Source organism: Rhamphochromis sp. 'chilingali' (assembly GCF_963969265.1).
Source record: "Rhamphochromis sp. 'chilingali' genome assembly, chromosome: 19".
Taxonomy (NCBI): domain Eukaryota; kingdom Metazoa; phylum Chordata; class Actinopteri; order Cichliformes; family Cichlidae; genus Rhamphochromis; species Rhamphochromis sp. 'chilingali'.
In genome coordinates, this window is record NC_137946.1 from 27742873 (window position 1) to 27761474 (window position 18602).

General features: G+C 40.4%; 1 protein-coding gene across 5 annotated transcripts in view; it reads right to left on the reverse strand.

Moving 5' to 3' along the window:
- Window positions 1–18602, reverse strand: part of gria4b (glutamate receptor, ionotropic, AMPA 4b) — a 171349-nt gene that overhangs the window by 19595 nt on the left and 133152 nt on the right. For all 5 annotated transcript variants that reach the window (XR_013969934.1, XR_013969935.1, XM_080867374.1 and 2 more), the window contains 2 exons: window positions 16239–16445; window positions 10710–11083 (listed from right to left, as the gene is read on the reverse strand). Coding sequence is in view for 3 of the 5 variants with exons in the window: in XM_080867374.1 (XP_080723500.1) it covers window positions 10710–11083; window positions 16239–16445 (581 nt within the window). In the remaining 2 variants the exon portion in view is untranslated. The remainder of the gene's footprint in view (window positions 1–10709; window positions 11084–16238; window positions 16446–18602) is intronic.

An 18602-nucleotide genomic window follows, 5' to 3' on the forward strand; every position in this document is an offset into this window, starting at 1 on the left:
TAACAAAGGGTCCATGTTTTAATTGTAAATTAATCCTCTGGCATTTCTGATCTGCTCTCATTAAGATGGTGATGCGCTGCCACACGTAACTAAGATATTACAAACCTTCAGCATTATCTCCTGGGGAAATATAATCTGTGGGATTTTAAATACCCGACACTGGATCGCTCTGTGATGTCAACCTTGAAGAAAGCCTGGTCGTATCGCAGGTGGATGTTTTGTTTTCTGTTTGTCATTTTAAATGCCATATATGAAATCTTACACCTGTCTAGCTGTAAAAAAGAATACATATATTGTGGTTTATATCACCTACTTAGTTGTATAGACTCTATGGATATTAGGAGCTATTAAATCATTTTAATGATGCCTTTACAACCTTCTTAAATCGCTGTCTTTTCTCAAATATTTGCTTTTGTCCTGAGACACTTTTTAATCTCATGAGGCTTTTAAAATGTATTGAACTACAACCATCTGAAGAGGATTAAAATTCCACTTTAGCTGAATTTTAGTACCAGAAAGGTCATGAGGAAAAGAAATTGAAGCATTTGGTGAAAAAAATGATCTCAAAAGGAAACCATTAAGCTCCAAATCTGTATCCAAAGTTCAAAACATACTTTAATTGTGCGGGGGTTAGCATAGTCGACTCACACCTAACCTTGTCAGTTTGATCTGTGATTATTAAACTGGCTACAGGTGTGGCTGTCTGTGTCTATGTAAACTGGTGACCAATCTAGGTGCACTTCCAGTCTGACACAGGCTGCTTTAGCTCACCTCCCTTTAAAGCCACAGTCTCTTTAATGGAAAACAGTGGATGGAGACCACAACACGATTACAATTATGTGAAATAATGTGTGAAATGAACTTTCACTCTGGCTGCTTCAAAGAAGGCGACCAGGTCTGCAGCCAGGCGCCGCCTTCAAAAACAACAATAAGATGGACTCAGATGGGGATTGAATGGGGTCAAGTTGTTTCAATTACATGCAATTTGTTTGTGATAATACAGGTATTAACTGTGATAAGTTGCATCTACATGCACAGAAATTCCCATTAAACAGGAATTGACATTAAGTATTTACATTCAGAGTCCAGCTTATCTCAGACATTCCTCCACAAATAGAAACATTGTTGCTGCATTGTTGCTTTTGCTGCATTTAACCTAAAATGACAAAGTCACACAGCAACCTTTTATATAGAAATGGAAGCATAACACAACCAAGTTGTCAACCAGTTGAGTCATCTATTTTAAAGAGTGTGCCGCAGACAAGTTGAGCTCATTAGCACAGACTGACTCTGATTTATTGCAAACTGTCTGTTTATAGATGAGATTGCAGTTATTTGCCTGTCTGTCTGAGAGTGATTGCAGTCTGTAAAAGCTGGATTGCAATTGTTTGGAGACAGGCTGCCTCCCACAAGGCAAACTTTGCAATCACCTTTCAATCAAAACTTTGTTCTGACAGCAAAATAATAAATAAAAATCAGTGCAATCACCTAGTTACCAATATTATTTCCTAGTGAGGAGGTTGCCGTCCTATTCTTACTTGACTTCCTTCTGATTGGCTGCCCCTCAAAAGTCAGGTAAATGAGGCTTCTGTGGTCACATCCAGAGCTCTGTGTGTGGAATAACCACATTAGGATATCAGCTTCCCCCCCAAAGTATTTCAGTCTGAAGCCTGAACTTTCGGCTCACAGATGATGTCTAATTATTTAAAACTTGAGCAATATTTAATATAAACTCCCACCATTGTAACAGTATATACATTACAGAATGTAAGAAAGAGCACAATAGCCCCCCTTTAAGGAAACAAATGCACATTTTAATTGTAACTGGACAGGTTTTTACCAAAATATCAAAGCGGGAAACATTAATACCATTTTACCTTGAAGCTAAAGATGATGACTACACAGATGCACATGCAGCATCCAGCATAGCCCAAAATTGGCTAAATTAGTGCAACAAATCAACCTCATAGACGGATAAGCACTGCTGACAGGAGCAATAAGCAATGCAGCAAAACAGCACTGTGTTAGCTAGATAACAAAGCTAATTGGTATTGAACTAATGGAATAATGAAAATCTTGGATATAGACCACTTGAAAGTCAGATTTTTCCCCTTTTTCAAACGCAGCTTCTGCTTCTGGCCTAAATTCACAACTCAAATTAAAAGTTACGCCTCATCTATAGCCATCAGGAAATCTGCCATCAGTATGCACGCAGTCTGAGCTAATCAGGACTAATCAAGCCAATCACAGCATTCTCATTAGCTCGCCGGTGATTCAGCAATGATGACTCAGCAGAAGAGATAGAGATAATCCATCTGAAGCAATGAGACAGAAGTGACTGCAAACACCTGGAACAATTACACCGGAGATGCAGACGGCTGCCTGGATGTTTATATTGACATTTTATGAGTTGCGATGTGACATCCTGCATTCTCAAGAGGAAGCACCAAAATAACTGCAGTTCTATCCAAGTGGGATTTGCAGTCAATTAAAACCACTATCATGTCGCCATTTCGTTTAAGCTCCCTTCTTCTCCTGTTTCCACAGAGACATTACCATTGGAGACCAGGATATTAATCACTGAATTAATTATTACGGGCTGCCTCGAGGGAGCAGAAGGGGGTATTAACCCTTATTAAGAGAGGAAGAGCGAGAAAGAGGAAGACATTCAGTGCCATTTCAACTTCTGCCTTTCGTGGAGGAGCTGCACCATGAATCAAACTGTCGACACTAACAGTAGGTGGATTACATCCAAGAGTCACAGCTAAAAATACCACATGTAAGGTAAAAGCCAAGACCACCACGCTGGATGGACACATACAAGTCATGGGCTTTGGGTGTAGTCGTTAATCTGTTAGCCATTCAAGCATAAAATAAAAGGCACCTAACTCGAGGGGTGAACCAAAGTTGTGACTACACATAACAGACAATTTGACAAGGCACTATCTTTAAGCACTTTGTCTACAGCCTGTGGCAAAAAAACACATATTTCGTTCCCATTTGTTTAGCTGAATCTATACAAAATGTCAAAAGTAAAAGTTTGAATGGCATAAAGCTATGAGCAGAAAATATGGCATATCTCAGCACTGTGTGCTGTGTGTCCTTTAAAAAAAATTGAGGAAACTGGACAAGTGGAGGAAGGAAAAATTAGATGAACAGTATGTGAAGGTCTTTAAGAAGTAGCTCAAACAGCCACCTCCTCCAGTTCCTCTGGTGGGATACCACTGAATTCCCAACAGCTGACCTCGTAGGTGCCCAAAAGGTATCTTGGTCTGGTGCCCAAACCCCCTGAACAGGCAGCTCTACTCTGAATCCCTCCCAGCCTCTTTTTCTCCTTCTCCTTTTATGTCATCTTTACCTCTTAAGGAAAGTAAAAAAAAAAAACCAACCCCAAAAACAAGCAGAACTTTGTAAAGGGTTAAACATGGGGATGCTTCCCTTGCAAGTTATCTAGCTTATCTAATTGGCTTGAAAGGTTATGGTAAGACGACTTGGAGAAATGATGGCTCCTAAATCGGCACATTACTTTGTGATAACCATTAGTCTGAGTGCTTTTAGCAAGTCTTGCTACTAATTGAGTGGACGTTGTAACTTTAATATAAGGATTTATTAGTAAGTATCCATCAGTTTTTGTCAATTAATTAAGCAAAATTACATGTTTTAAGTTTCCTGTTCTTTCTCAGTGGGTTTTATTAGTTGATGGCTATTTGTGCTGGTAAAATATCCAACTTTAAATGAGAAATAAACATGCTGAGAGCCTAATGCAGTTTTGGTCTCTGCTTTGCATTAGATGTGAATGTGGTAGTTTTTGTAGGGTGTTTTTTTTATTAGTCAAGAATATATGTAAATATATGAGTTATTAGAACTAAATAAAGAAATAATATGAGTTATTAATGTTTCTTCACAAGAAGTCTGTGTCCTAAGTGAAATTCTAGCCTGTGATGTGCCCAATCTGTCTCGGGTGACTTTTAAGCTAGCAAACGTGACATTTGGCAGTGCCCTCATTGTTTTGACACACTAAACAAAGCAAATGACTAGACTACATGCTTGGCTGCCACACTACACAAGACAGCACACCTAACTACCCACTCCAAACACGCTAAATGTCAGGATTCTCTCACATCTCAAAACTTGCTATCGCTCACTCGCTCTTTTGACGTGTCACTCCCAAAGCTTTCCCCTCTTCCTTTTCCCCTCTTCCCAAATGCCACGTGCTGGGATATCTTTTTTTGATTGGTCGACATGTTACATTTTTCCACCAACAAGAATGTCATGTTTTTTTTCTTGTTTTTTGGGAGGTTGTTTTCCTCGCAAGCACCACTGTCATCCCAGGTTGGCTAAGTAATCGCTAACCTTGATCCTGCTGCTGGGGTTCCTTCAGGTCTTTATCTTTGTAACAGATGAGTCCACCATTGGCAGCATCAGCTTTGTTTTTACTGTTTGGTTCTGCACTAAACGGGGTGATAGTATTCAGGAAAGAGCATCTTGTATATTTTTGAAAATCCAAACTCTGGTTTTACATGGCCTATCAACACAATTGAAAAACTAGTATATAGTTTTTCTTGTTGCTATGTCATCCTAAATTGGTCATGTGATTTGGACACACCGGTGCATCCGTTGCCCCCAAATGGTTAAAATCAGTCTATATAGATGTCTACAACACAAGGCACAAAATTATATTACACGAACAAGTAGGCGATATACATCCATCTTTTATATACAGTCTGTTGTCTAGCTTATTTATTTGCTCAACAAATAGGCGAATATAGTGATTTGGGACATTACTTGAGCTAATGAATGTGAACAATGTCACAGCTGGGTTCACCAGGTTCAAATGACCCATTTATGGCAATTGCATTCATTTGTATGTGTGAAAATCATTTTCCAGTGGGGGGCCCAGTATCTGTCTCCCGTGTTGCTTGTATTGCTTTGGACAGAGCTGTGGGGTTTTCTCTAATGAAAACCGACACAATGTGACCCCCAGTCAATCAACGCGGATGTGACCAAAATTAACCTTTGCAAAACTTGCGCTGAACCGGCTACCCCAAACAGTTTGAAGCAACAAACACTGCAGATTAGGTCTACAGTTTATGGGGTTCTTATGTAATCTGGTCTGCAGTGAATGAACGTTTAGACTCTGCATGCAGACTGGATTTCCACCGCTCGGCCAGCTCCTGACTGCACGGCCCTCACTCGAAATTCATCCCACTTTCACCTTTGGCCTTGTCACTTCCTGTATGCCATATAATATCTTCTGTGTGACGGGATTTGCATGTCAGGAAAGGCTCCCGGGGTTTGGGATTCTGCGCTGATGGACTGGGAGAAACCCCCGTGGGACTGGCAGTGATGGGTGGAAATGCAACGAGAACACAGAGGGTTGAAATGCAGACTTTTCATTCTGATGTCAACATTGTTATGCAGCTCTAAAGTCCTTATCTGCAGTATGCAGGCGGAGATGTGGCAGACTGGAGTGGCTATGGCGGTGAGTGCGGGGTGGTCTGCACACATGTGAACAAAGCAATCGTACTCTTTAAATGAAGGTGCTTAATCAGAGTCACAGGCCCACTATAGCCTCCTCTATAGGTTGCTTACGTGACTGGGCCGGGCTATAATGTACCTCAGGATCCTCCATCTTGTTCTCCTCTGCTGTGGGGGAGGCTGAAAGATACAGGCTGGTTTGGTCCTCCTTCCATCTCCTAAAATCTTACTAACTCTATTACACTATAAGATCCATAAGGGCTTAAAAGAGATAAAAGAAGTGTTAACTGAAGAACTTAAAATAACTATAGGAGCAGTAGCTTAAAATAACCAATCTGCTGGAACTTTAAGCATGACAAAGCCTTTCAAACTGCAAAGAAAGGCTTTACAGAAAATGAGAAACCACTAAGAATTATGGGCCTTGGCAGCATATAAGCTTAAGAATGCCAGGGTGTGCTGACAGAGAGGAAGCCTGATCTTTGATTGGGGAAAAAACAAAGATCTCCAGTTCTCTACCCTTCCAAAGTACACCATGCATACTGGACACCAATTGGCTGGTAGAAAGCCTCAGGGAGGCTGGGTTTCGGGGGTCTCGTAATTTGGACAAAGGGAAGAGAAGACACAGACACGTAATGAAACACGCAGGCTTTCGGACAGCTGCTTCAAAAACAGAAACGCGGTCGCTAATGTAACCGGAGCTCAAATGCACAAACACAAGTGCAAAGTCACAACTGTCGGCGCTTGACAGACACCAAGACAGCCTAATTCCCGTACAAGCAGACAACACAGCGTATGCGAGTCAGGCAGTGAAGAACAATAAGGCTGGGGAAGAGAGAGAGACGGAGGAAATCAATACTCGCTGAGACTTTCTCTGTCCCACACAAACACACCACAAACAAAGACACACAAACAAGCAAGAGTGATTTCACTGTGCACACACAGCATGAGGAGCACATACTGCATACAGTGCAATTAACACAGTTCATCCTTAACCCCTCTATATTATTCTTACCAACTATATCGCCATGCAAACTACCTCCGATATACAGGATATTCTGTGCAGTTACTTACATAATGCAAATACGCTACAGTTATTTAATAGGGTACAACTTATTGTGAGCGGCAGATGAAAACCTCAAAATTATAACTTTTGTAGAAACCACAGAAAAAGTTTTCCTTTAAAGAAAATAGTTCATTATTTTGGGAAGCTTGCTTTTCTTTTTTTTGCCAGCTCGAGAGACGCGTGTCAACCTGACATCTTGTGAGGTAAGTAAGCAGCTTATCTTCTTTTTCTCCAAACAAAAAGACTGGAAACAAATGGAACAATTAACATTGTCTGAGGCATAATGGCCAAATAAATGGATGCCAACAAAATGTACTTAAGTCAGTCTAATTGTTTTCTAAATCTTGCTAATTAAAATATATACCTTTTTTAGCCAAGCTCTGTGAATGGAATGAAATCCATCCACATGTGTTGGCCTGGACAGATTATAATTTAAGAGGCCCCTCAGGCACTCATCCCATAGAGGACCAAAATACCCAGACTGAAAGAAAAAAAAAGATGTTGACTTTTTTCATCATTTTGTGCCTCTTTTCTTTGTGTGTTTAATTTGAGTCATATTGCAAATTCTTGTCATTTTTGCTCCTTGTGGCCATTATTTTGCTCTAAATTTTGGTCTCTTTTGTATTTCTTTGTTGCCATTTTTCATTTCCATCTCCACTTCTTTTCATTTCATTTTGTGTGTTCTTCCGGGAAATGGATAGTGTTTCTGGGATGAGATCAGAAGCCCCTGGGCTCGTGCCCAGCAGGCACATTAATCTGTCTATAACTATTGGATAAAATTTTGTGCAGACTTTCATATATCCAAAGTCATAAGAGAGCCAAGGACGTGATCTCCAGTCTTCCACTAGTTTCAGGAACTTTTATTGGTGTTTCTGAGAAAGTGAATACTGCTCCTGGAGTCTGCTCTCCACTGTTATAGTTTTCCTAAGAAAAGACTTATGTTATCTAAACTTTGTTCATATTAATAAACTCACCTCAACACGATTTTGATTTTGTGTTTTTCTTCGTATACAGTGGGGGCAATAATTATATGATATATTATTGTCGTAGTTCCATTTTAACAGAGACACACAGACTATAAAACAAAACCCCAACACCCTCATGGGAAGAAAGGTAGTGGAGCAGCCCAATCACAGGAATTAATATTAATCTTGTTAATGATCTGAAGGCAGTGAGGACCACAGTCGCTAATAAGTTATAAGCAGCAGAAGGCACACAAACAAGCCCGTCTTAAGTTAGAATCTACGTGATTCTGAGACGGGCTGGTGAAAGTACTGTGATCAGATGAAACCAAACTCAGGCTCTTTAGTATCAACTTGAGTTGCCGTGATCGGAGGAAGAGAAATGCTGAGTATGACCCAAAGAACACCATCCCCACAGTCAAGCACAGAGGAGGAGACATTTAGCTTTGGGGCTGTTTTTCTATTAATGGTAAAGGACAACTTTAGTTATTATGATTTGGCACTGTATAAATAAAACTGAACTGAATTGGATGGGGCCATGCACTGTAAAATCTTGGACAATAACCTCCTTTTCTCTGCCATAACACCGAAGATGACCTAAAAACCTAAAAACCTACCACCAAGGCAATAAATGAGTGTCTAAAGAAGAAGTGGCCTAGCTGTTCTCCAGACCTCAATCCTATAGAAAATCTGTGGAGGGAGCTGAAACTTCAAGTTGCCAAGCAGCAGCCAAGAAACCGGAAGGATTTAGAAAGCTTCCGTAAAAGAGGAGTAGGCCATGAATCCCTCCTGAAATGTGTGCAAACCTGGTGACCAACTACACGAAATTTCTTACCGCCAACAAAAGCTTCTCCGTGAAAAGTCTTTTTTCTGGATTTTTGTTTGAAATTGTCTCTCTCCAGTAAAATGAAACTACCTTAAAAAATCAGCAGAGGACCAAATAATTATTTGCCCCATTGTAGCTATAACCTCTGAAGTCCAACAGTTTCTGTGGTAGCGTCTCTGTTAGGCTGTTCGAGGCATCTGCAACAAATCCATCCTTCAGAAAATTAGTCATGCTATTGTGTTTGGTCCTCCCTCTGGGTCTTATAGGAAACTGTGTCTTTTAAAGGCTGCAAAACCAGACGCACCGTTTCCCCACATACTACCGTCCTGTGTGAGGCAGACAGCCTACTCTGTCCCTACTCTGTATATTTATCACATTTGTTTGTGTAGTTGCACATGTCAGATGGTTTCAGACATTTTTCTCTTACTTCTGGGCATTTATGTTTTCAATCAAATGTCTTAACAACTTAAATTTAGTCTAGACATCTATCACTCCCTCAGGATGAACTGTAATAAGTTTTCTGAATTACTTTTGCCCAATATTTTGGTTTATGACCAAAAGCCACTGAAACTAATGATATTCCCCATAAGCTGCACACGCTCACAGAGCTGCTGGCCCGACAGACTCTTGTTCTTGTTTAAACCTTATACAAACAAAGACATAAACACAACTGCTATTGTTTATGCCGCTAGGCACAGTCACTGTGTGCCGTTTCGTTAAGTACTTAGTGGACAAACAAACTGCTTTTCATCAAGACAGAGTTACAAACCCCACAAAGGACGATAATTCATGAACTTTATGGATGTTGGTAGGTGTTAATTTGAACTCTTAGACTAGAAGTTAACAGTGGTTTACACTCACCAGCAACTTCATTGGGTATATCTGTTTAACTGCTCGTTATCATAAATATATAATTCCTGCGTTCCTTTCTTGTAAGGAACGCAGGAAAGAATCTCTGAATGCACAGCGCATTAAAACTGGAAGCAGATGGGCTACAGCAGCAGAAGGTCGCAGCTGTCATCTAAGAACAAGAAACTGAGGCTAGAATTTGCATTTAGTTTCAGATGCTACCGAACACAACATTATGTTCATTTGGTCAATTACCGTTCTAGTTAGAGTAAAATAGACAATCAAACCAGGTATATTTTATATTTTGGCATAAACAACATGAAAGCACATATCCCTCCTGCCTAGTTCGGGCTGCTGGTGGTGTAATGGTGTGGCCAATATATTCTTGGCACACTTCGGGGCCGTCAGTACCAACTGAGCATTGTTTAAACACCACAGCCTACCTGAGTATTGTTGTTGACCATGCCTACTGCTTTATGACCACAGTGTACCATTCTTCTGATGGCTGTTTCCAGCCAAATAATGTGCCAGTGTCAGTGAACTCATTGTACTCAAACGGCCTCCACAGTCAACAGATCTCAATTCACTAAGGCACCTTTGGGATTCTCATCATGTGTTGTAGAGCTCAAAAATCTGCAGTAACTTTGTGATGCTACTACGTCAACATGGACCAAAATATTTGGGGAATGTTTCCGGCACCTTGCTGAATCTGTGCTACGAAGACTTAAAGCTGAAGGCAAACTGGGATCCAGGATGTGCCTAATAAAATGGGCAGTGAGTGTGTATCAAGAAAAGGAGGCAAAAATAAATTCTTCCCAAAAGGTTGAACTATTTCCTTAAGATCATTTTTATGTTCCTTAGTAACACAAAACAACATTATTTAATCATTTGTGCTGACAAACTGTCTGGACTTGTTTTTTAAAAGTACTAAATGATGAGGTTTTCATATCCATGACATAAATATTTACATAGTATAGAAGTAAATAAAGATTTTATTTAAAAAAAAAGAAAAAAATCACGCTCATGCCAACTATCATTTCCAAATCATGTTCCATCCTGTTTAATACACACGCCCACACTTTTAAAATGAGCTACATTTGAAAAAGACTGACTGCTGTTCTTCAGCGGCAGCGATGTGTTAAACGTGATTAAAAACACGAGGCCCGAACAACATATTAATGTGTTCTTTCCCCCCCCTTCGTCTGTCACAGACTACTGCTCGTCACGGCAGGGTGTCGAGACTCGTTCGGTTTTCATTTGTGTCAATCAAACATGTTTGAATTAATGATGACGGTCCTAACTGGATTGACAGGCGAGGGATTTAAGTACGCTACGCTCACACAGAGTCATCTGTACAGTACGATCATCCACGCTCACACAGACCCAATCCAATCTGACGTGAAGGCACATTGTGATTATAATTGGCCTAGAGGTCGTGTAATGTGCCTGTATCCTGAGTAAAAAAAAAAAATGTACTGTAGAGTTTGGAGCAAACAAAATACTTGTAAAAATTGACGAGATGCTGTCTTACCTGGGGGAGATGTCACAGCCCTGCTGCATGAAGGCGCCCAGGGAGAACCAGAGGGAGTTGAAGATGCCAAACTCATTGGGGGGCTGGTCGCTTGGCGGACCGTCGGTGCCCTCTTCGGGCTCCTCGGTGTGCCATTCGTACGGGCTGAAGCGGCTGACCAGGAAGAGCACCACGCTCACGCCGATATAGGCAAACACGATGCACATCCAGATCTCGTAGGCCAACGGGTCCAGGAAGGAGAACACCCCTGGTTTCGATTTTTGGGGCTTTTTGATCATGATGGAAATGCCCAGCGACATGAAGGGCTTGGAGAAATCAATCACCTCCTCCCGGACCAACGTGATGGTCAAAGGGGCCACAGCGATTTCCGCTTTCTGTAGGAGGCGAGATAAAGCGGAATTTGATTAGCCTCCCTGAACCCAAATGATGACCGATAAGCAAATGCAAATGATGGATCATCTTTCTGAGCCCGGCCATGCAACAATCAAACACCACTTAGTCACAGATGCATCCCAAAGGGCAATAGCTAGCCAACCCTCAGACAACAAAAAACAGTTTCTTCTTCCTACTCAGATGGTGTCATTCTTATTCATGACATTGTTCACGTAATGAATTTCTCCCTTGGCTGAACAAATCTCTGAGCGATCAAGTTGAAGATGGCAGCCGAACACATCTCGGAGTGATCAAGTTAAGACAGAGAGAGAAGGGAAAGAAATTGAAAAGGAAATTCTGAAATCCTCTCTAATGCTCAAAGGCTTAGCTCAAACTCCAGGGGAATGAGTAGGGAGGATAAAATAATATGTCAGAGAAATATGCTTACAGCACAGCAAGGCAAAAAAAGGGGAAACGGCCACCTCGGAGGTCTGCAGCTGTGGAAAAAGTGCATACCGACTTGCTGAAAATCCACAAACCAGATTACAGTTAGTGACTTAGCAACACTTGTGACCTTGTCTGCCCAGCAGGGAAGCAAAGGGCTTAATATCAGCAAGAATTTAAAGTTTTATTATGACCATCGCGCACTTAAGGAGGTAGGAAAGGAGAAAAGAGGGAGGGCGGAAAGAAAATGAAAGAGATTTAAGTTCTTTCATCCTCAGCAAAATGCACTAAGATGACAGCCTCAGGGCATTTAGTGTGCACTAAAATACAAGGCAGGGTTAAAAGGAGGCAGGGGCTTTTGTGGTAGAACGGATCTTTTCTGTTCAGAGCAGGGGGAGAAATGAATGGCCTCTAACCAATGCCTTAGAGGGAAGAAGTGCTGACACTTGGCATGTCCTCAGAAGTCACATGATAACAGTAGAATAAGCTGCCAGCTTTGCAAACACACATGATAGCTACAAAAAACCCAGTTTGTTTAGAAATCTATTAGAAAATAGTCTCACTTCCAGCTTAATTTATGACTTCACTAAAAACTTTACTAATGAATTCTGTGAACTTGTTGGCTCAAAGGCTACTGAATACATCACCATGTTCATTTGGTGGATTATGCTTCTAGTTAAGAGTAAAACAAAAAATAAAAGCAGTTATATTTTAGGGTTTTTGATTAAGTTGCAGCTCTTGTCGGCAGAGATGGGAACGAAAGAAATCATTTCACAGAGTCAACTGATCAGAAGCAGCATCTTGTTGTGTATCTGAGGTAAAATAGTATTTTACCATTTCCATATCAGTACTGGTGTGTGTTTTGAGCTACGAGCGCAGTTGGTGCCAAATGCATTGACCCATTTATTCTCATGGGAAATATCTGAAAAACCCAACTTGATCTGAAAAAAATAAAAGCCACAAATTCATTCAGCGAAATTACGCAATTAGTGTGAATGGTTGCATTAAGAATCGGTGAGTCTAAAGAATTTACTGAATGCAAAAAATATTTGCATGAATTTTATACGTCCAGTGTGTAAAGTCCTTAAGGCATAAACGAGTAACAATGAGGCATTAAGGTCTTAAGGTCAGCCGCTTCAGGGGGACAAGGAACTGCCTTCTGCTCACAGGTATAACAACCAGGAACAAAAAAGTTAAAGACAAAAGATTCATCGGAGTGAAAAGAAGGAACACAATGTTTGCTGACAAGTTGGTTATTTAGGATCCGTCCATCCAGTTTTCTCCCACTTATCCTTTTCAGGGTTGCAGGTGTGCTGGACACAATCCCGGCTGTCACAGGGTGAGGGATGGGGTAGGACAGAAACAACCAATCGCAATCCGTAGCTAGTTTAGAATCACCAGCTAGCCTAACATGCATGTCTTTGGACTGTGGGAGAAAGCCAGAGTATCTGGAGTGAGCCCACACAGGCACAGGGAGAAGCCACATCACTGTGCCACAAGGTATAAGCTTCCTGATTTAAACCTCCTGGTTCGTAGGGGGCTTTCTGTGGGGAGTTTGCACATTAAGCCTTTGCTTGGATGGGTTCTCTTTACCTATTCTGGCTTTCTCACACATGTATCTCTGTACTTGTTAGATGAATTGGTTACTCTAAACTGGCCACAAGTTTGGTTGTGAGTGTGTGTTGTTGTCTGTCTCTCTGTGTTGGCCCAAAGGACTGGCAACCTCTCCATGGTGTATCATCACCTCTCAAGCCACGTGGGAGAAGCTCCAGCCTCCTTTGCAACCCCGAACTGGATAAGCGGTTAAGTAAATGAATGGATGGATAGTTAACAATGGCTGGTGGACAAAAGAGGAAGTCTTGGCCTGGATATCTGTTATCCACTATTCCAGATGTCCTAGCTACAACAGAAGCCCTGAAATGTTGGCCACCAGACCAGCGATAGGTTTCCAGATTGCTTTGTGAATGACAAGTCCTCAGTGTGCTCGATTCTCAGCCAGCTTTGCTCCTCACTTATGACAGCTGGTTCAAAAAAAAATACAAGATGCTTCAAATTCTTCAGTCAAAGCCTCAAAATGCAAACATATGGATGAATGACATCACATTGGCTGAAATTCTTTGTTGCAGTCTCACTGCAACAACTTTGACCTTAAAGTCATACTGCGATGCTAAAAATGCAGCTTTTACTTCTGGTTATGTTTCCACTGACGTAGTACACGAACACAATTTCTGTTGTGAGATTAAAAGGGTCCAAATGGCTCAAAATTGTGTGATGCCAGCTGTACTTGGCCAAAGCAGCACGTCGGCACTTAAATCTTCCTGTTAAGGGATTTACATTAAAGTAATGTCGCTCAGCATGTCTTCCCATCAAAGCAATTCTACTGGGCAGGCTGCGTTTCTGCTCTCAGTTAGTTAAAGAGATGAAAATAGCAGAGAACAGAGCTGCACTTTTTGTTCCTGCACTTTTGACCAACCTGGTTAGTCTTTACACCAAAAGTGCACTGTACTGCTTGATCAGTCCTGACACATCCCGAACTGTGCCTCTGCTTACGCTCGCCGCAGTCGACTTCACAGTGAGTCACTGCAGCACCAAAGAGGCGCAGGCGAGAAAAATGCCACTTTGTGAAAATGCCACTTAACTCATCACAAAAAAAAAAAAAGATTTGGTTTTTGACTGTACATTTTAAACAAAATGCTTTTGCTGCTCGTGAAAGTATCAAAAGGATCTTTTTTTTGTTCTGGGAAAAATGAATTTTATAGCTTTTTCTCAGCAGATGAAGGGAAAATAATCATAGTGTCAGACAGAAAGTACAATATCACACATTTATTGAATAGAAAAGCATGAGTGAGACCTCAGCTGTACTTATGTCCTTTTTATCTTCACTTGTTATTGGTTTCTATATGTTTCCTCCTAGTGAAATGTGTTTTTCGCCTTAAAAACATTCAAGTAAAAAACCACAAGCAGGCCCTGAAATTGCTCTATCACTCCTCATGCACATCCTTGCATCTTTTTTGATCCCACATCAAGGTGAGCAGCAGAAAGACACCTCGTTCTCAAATCAAATGTCCTCAGAGATTCTTTAACAAGCTCCACACCTGTGTTTCTCCTCCAAAAGCTCTGCTCTAATGCTCCCCTAATTCCCCTCATCCTGCTAGCATTAACAACACCAGAGACTGTTCGCGATTTCATTTCATATGGGCTTAATTATGGCCACAACAAACAGAAACAGTGCTTCAGACGGAGCTCTCTGCAGGTCAAGAAAAACCGCTCCTGTAGGAAAAGCTTCTGCAAAGGCAAAATTCTGCATGAAAAAGACATATAGAGCGTTTTATGATTTAAGGAATCTATTTAACCCTACGATAGACAGGTCTGTTATTTATCTTAGCTGGGCAGAAAATAAGCTTTTACATATAATCTCTCTGTTCCGTGTTTGCTAATCTGCTGTTAATTTACCCTTTGTTGATGCCGTTTGATGTTAACCCTTTATCACACAAGTATCATACAGGCTGCCTGGACTTATTTTATACGTTCGTCTGTAAAATTGTCTTCTCTTGTTTCTAGAACAAACGGTAATGGAACTAGAGTAATTTAAAGAGCCCGTGTAAAATGGCCAGGCAGTTAAAAAGGGACTTAATATAAAAGCACTTTCTGGATTGTGTACTACTATTTTAAAGCTTTATGTTTGGGATTTGGTCATTTCAATATTAACATTTTTGGAGCCAGAAGATTCAATATTTGGTGGAGAAGGTAAAATGGTCCAATATGGTGCTAATGTTAGCAAGCTGGGTTAGCAAGTTGCTTCCATAGACTGTACAGAAGCAGGTAGCTGCTAATTAGCACTAACATGTAAATATAGCAATGATAATAATGGCCTTTGACTGCTGTGGTCACAGACCTGGTTTCCATCCTCAGAGCGACCATTTCAAAGGCAACAAGATCGCAAATTCATGTGGCACAGCTGTTTTGGTTTCCGTGGTCTCCAACTACAGTTTTCCCTACTGTGACTGTAGCGTAAGGCGATACCTAGCAAACAGCTAACAGTAAGTAGAAGCTGACACACCCATTATTAATTGGGTAAGTTAAAAGAAAAAAATTTCTATTTGCTTAGTTGTAGCTCTAGAGATTTTTTTTAAAAATCAAATTAAAAAAATGCTTTTTAATGTACTAATATTAGCCATTTTAATATAGGAGTCTGCATGTATTGACGGTGTTGAATGCAGCCTCAAGGAGCTCCAGCCCTGGCAGTTACTGCATAATATGAACTTAATACATACTAGTAATACTAATATGAGCTTACAAAATGTAATTAGTTTAATTTATCAATATAATTTTTTTTTATCATTCAGCCTTTAAAATATAGACTTTTTTCATGTCATACTCATCAAAGATTTACAACAGCAGCTTTAGTTTGTTTTATGTATCTTTTCTTTCATCGACTTTTGGTTTGAGGTTTAATGATGTAGATTTTGATCAATAATTTCAGTTTTCAGCTTTCAAGATCAGAGTCTTTTTCTCTCTCTCAGAAACCAAGCTTTTGTACAAATGTATTGTTAGTACAAAAAGATCTGGAGGAGGCACCATATTCTCTGTAAATACCTTCTTGACTTCTATTGACAGCATAAAATTGAAGCTTCAGTGAAATGAGTCATAAAAAAACTTAAAAAAAAACAAAGATAATTTCCGTCAAAAAAGATTGAAAACAAAAGTTCTTACCCCGTACACCAGCTCCCCGACCATGCCGTTCCAGATCTTCGTCTCTGGGTCCCTGGCGCCGTACTTTCCGTCGGGGACGATGGAGATCTTGTACTTGATGCCGATGTGTTTGGCGATCTCTGAAGCCAGATCCACGCAGTAACCCTCGTACTGGTCGTTGCCCTCATACATCTCCCAGTTCTTCTTAAGCATCACGTAGGGTCCCTCCTACACAAGGGACCATAACCAGTGAACCAAACCATCAGACAGACAGACACGCAGACATGAGGGTTTGTGCAGTGACACACAAATAGAGAGCACTGAACTGTAGCTCATCAATACCATGATGGATTAAGGTACTTGTGGAGCAACGGCTTGATGAGGTGCCTGTTTGGTTTGCATATAGGGCATGCAGATGATAAAACGCACAATTCTTACTGATTAAATTTTGGAGGTAGTAACAAATCCTAGAAACACTGAAATGGCAGAGACAGACTGCTGAATGTTAACAATGCATTCTTATAAGTATTGACAGAAGAATCTGATTTTCAGGCCTGACGACAAATGAAACAAACAAACAAGAGGAGCCTATGACTAGATACTTCCACAAACGTGGATAATTTCCTCCACACCATGCATGAATTGAATCCTGGATCCAGAAGGATCTGAATCCGGATTACTCTCATGATCTCTCCTAATTTTCTCAATTTCAGCTTAATACACTTATTATACACAAGATGGACTGTGAAATGTTTTACTTTTTGCTTTCTCTTGCAATGGTAAAGAATCTGTTCTACTAGATCAAGTCCAAATCTTGGGCCAAGCTCCACTGCTGGTAAAGTGTTCATGCAAAGCAATCCAAAATAAGCCTGCTAACAAACAAACAAAGCAGCGAAATCTCATAACCCCGTCACTGTTTGTAATTGTTGCCTGGGGCAAGAAGAACGAGAAGACCTGAATGAGTCGTGTCTTTCAGGCAAAAAAGCGACACCTGTTGGTCAATTTTGGGTACTGCACTTAGAGCTCAGATTATGTGGAAAGAGGGAGAATACACACAGTGTAAGCTTTCATCTTGAATATTTTTGACCTCATGAAGGTTGTAAATTTCTAAAATGCTCAAACACCACAATGTATTTGAATTTTCTGGGGTGGCGCACCAAAGTCTGGAAGCAGCTTACTAAGTATTTGTTTACAGAAAAGAAACCCTTTAAATAAAAAGGACTCTTAGTACATAAACTAAATTTTCTTCAGTCTTAAACACTGAAACCATTAAATTTGTTTTAAATGTATACATGCAGTTATTTATTTAGACTAAAGCACATTTTCAGACCTAACCGAGTGATCAGCATTCTTGAGCTGTAATGAGAAACGGTAAATAGCTGCATTTATGTAGCACTTTAACCTGAATCGATCTCATGGACCCACTCACCAACACACTCAGCTGCCATGGGAGGTGCTTCTCTGACTACTGGGAGCAATTTGGGGTTCAGTGCCTTACTCAAGGACACTTCAGCATGCGGTTAGGAAGCGTCGGGGATCAAACCGCCAACCCTGTGATTAGTCAACGACCTGAGCTACTTCCCGAGGCACAGAAGGTGAAACGAGGCTAAATTAGTGCATTATCCCTGGTGCTCACAGCATTTCTGCTTCAAGTTTTAAAAACAGGAAAAGCTGCGTATTTCCTGTTTAAAGTTTAACATTCAGTTCTTCAACAATGAGCAAGGTTAGTTTAAGACTACAAGCTCATGTTATGACTATTAATCAATCAGATGATGAGATAACAACAACCATGAACCTCTGCAGTCGTAAGAAAGTTTAACTGTCTTTTTTAGTTGTTTGTGATTTGAGCAGAGCATACACAGCATATAAGATTTACGTTGTCACAGTAAAAATCACACATTAATGGGAAGTCCAGGTAAGAAGCCTCACCATCTTTGAAACTGGGAGAAACAAAGAGTATAGTCATCCTTTTTAACAGCTGGAATGACTTAAATTCACAAAAAGGACTCAATGTTTTTATTCAAGATGAGCAGGAAAATATTTACAGAGATCACGGCACAGAAACATTTTCCCATAGACTTCTATATGACTGGAAATCTTTTTGCAACCCCCTGGTGGCCATCAAAAGGAATGCAGGTTTAAGGCTCTTTTTAGACCTGAAAGCCATGTACATTTTTTTTAATCATCCATGTGATAGAATCCTGATCGGCTTTCACAACACAACATCAATGACTTTCATTACAATGTAAAAAAAGAAATATTACATCACAATTAAAGATAATAATCTATAAATGGAACAAAGATTTATATAATTTCTCTATTTTTGTGAGCAGTTTTCATACGTCAGCTACAGGAGAGAAAGATCAGGTCTGAACAACTTTCTAC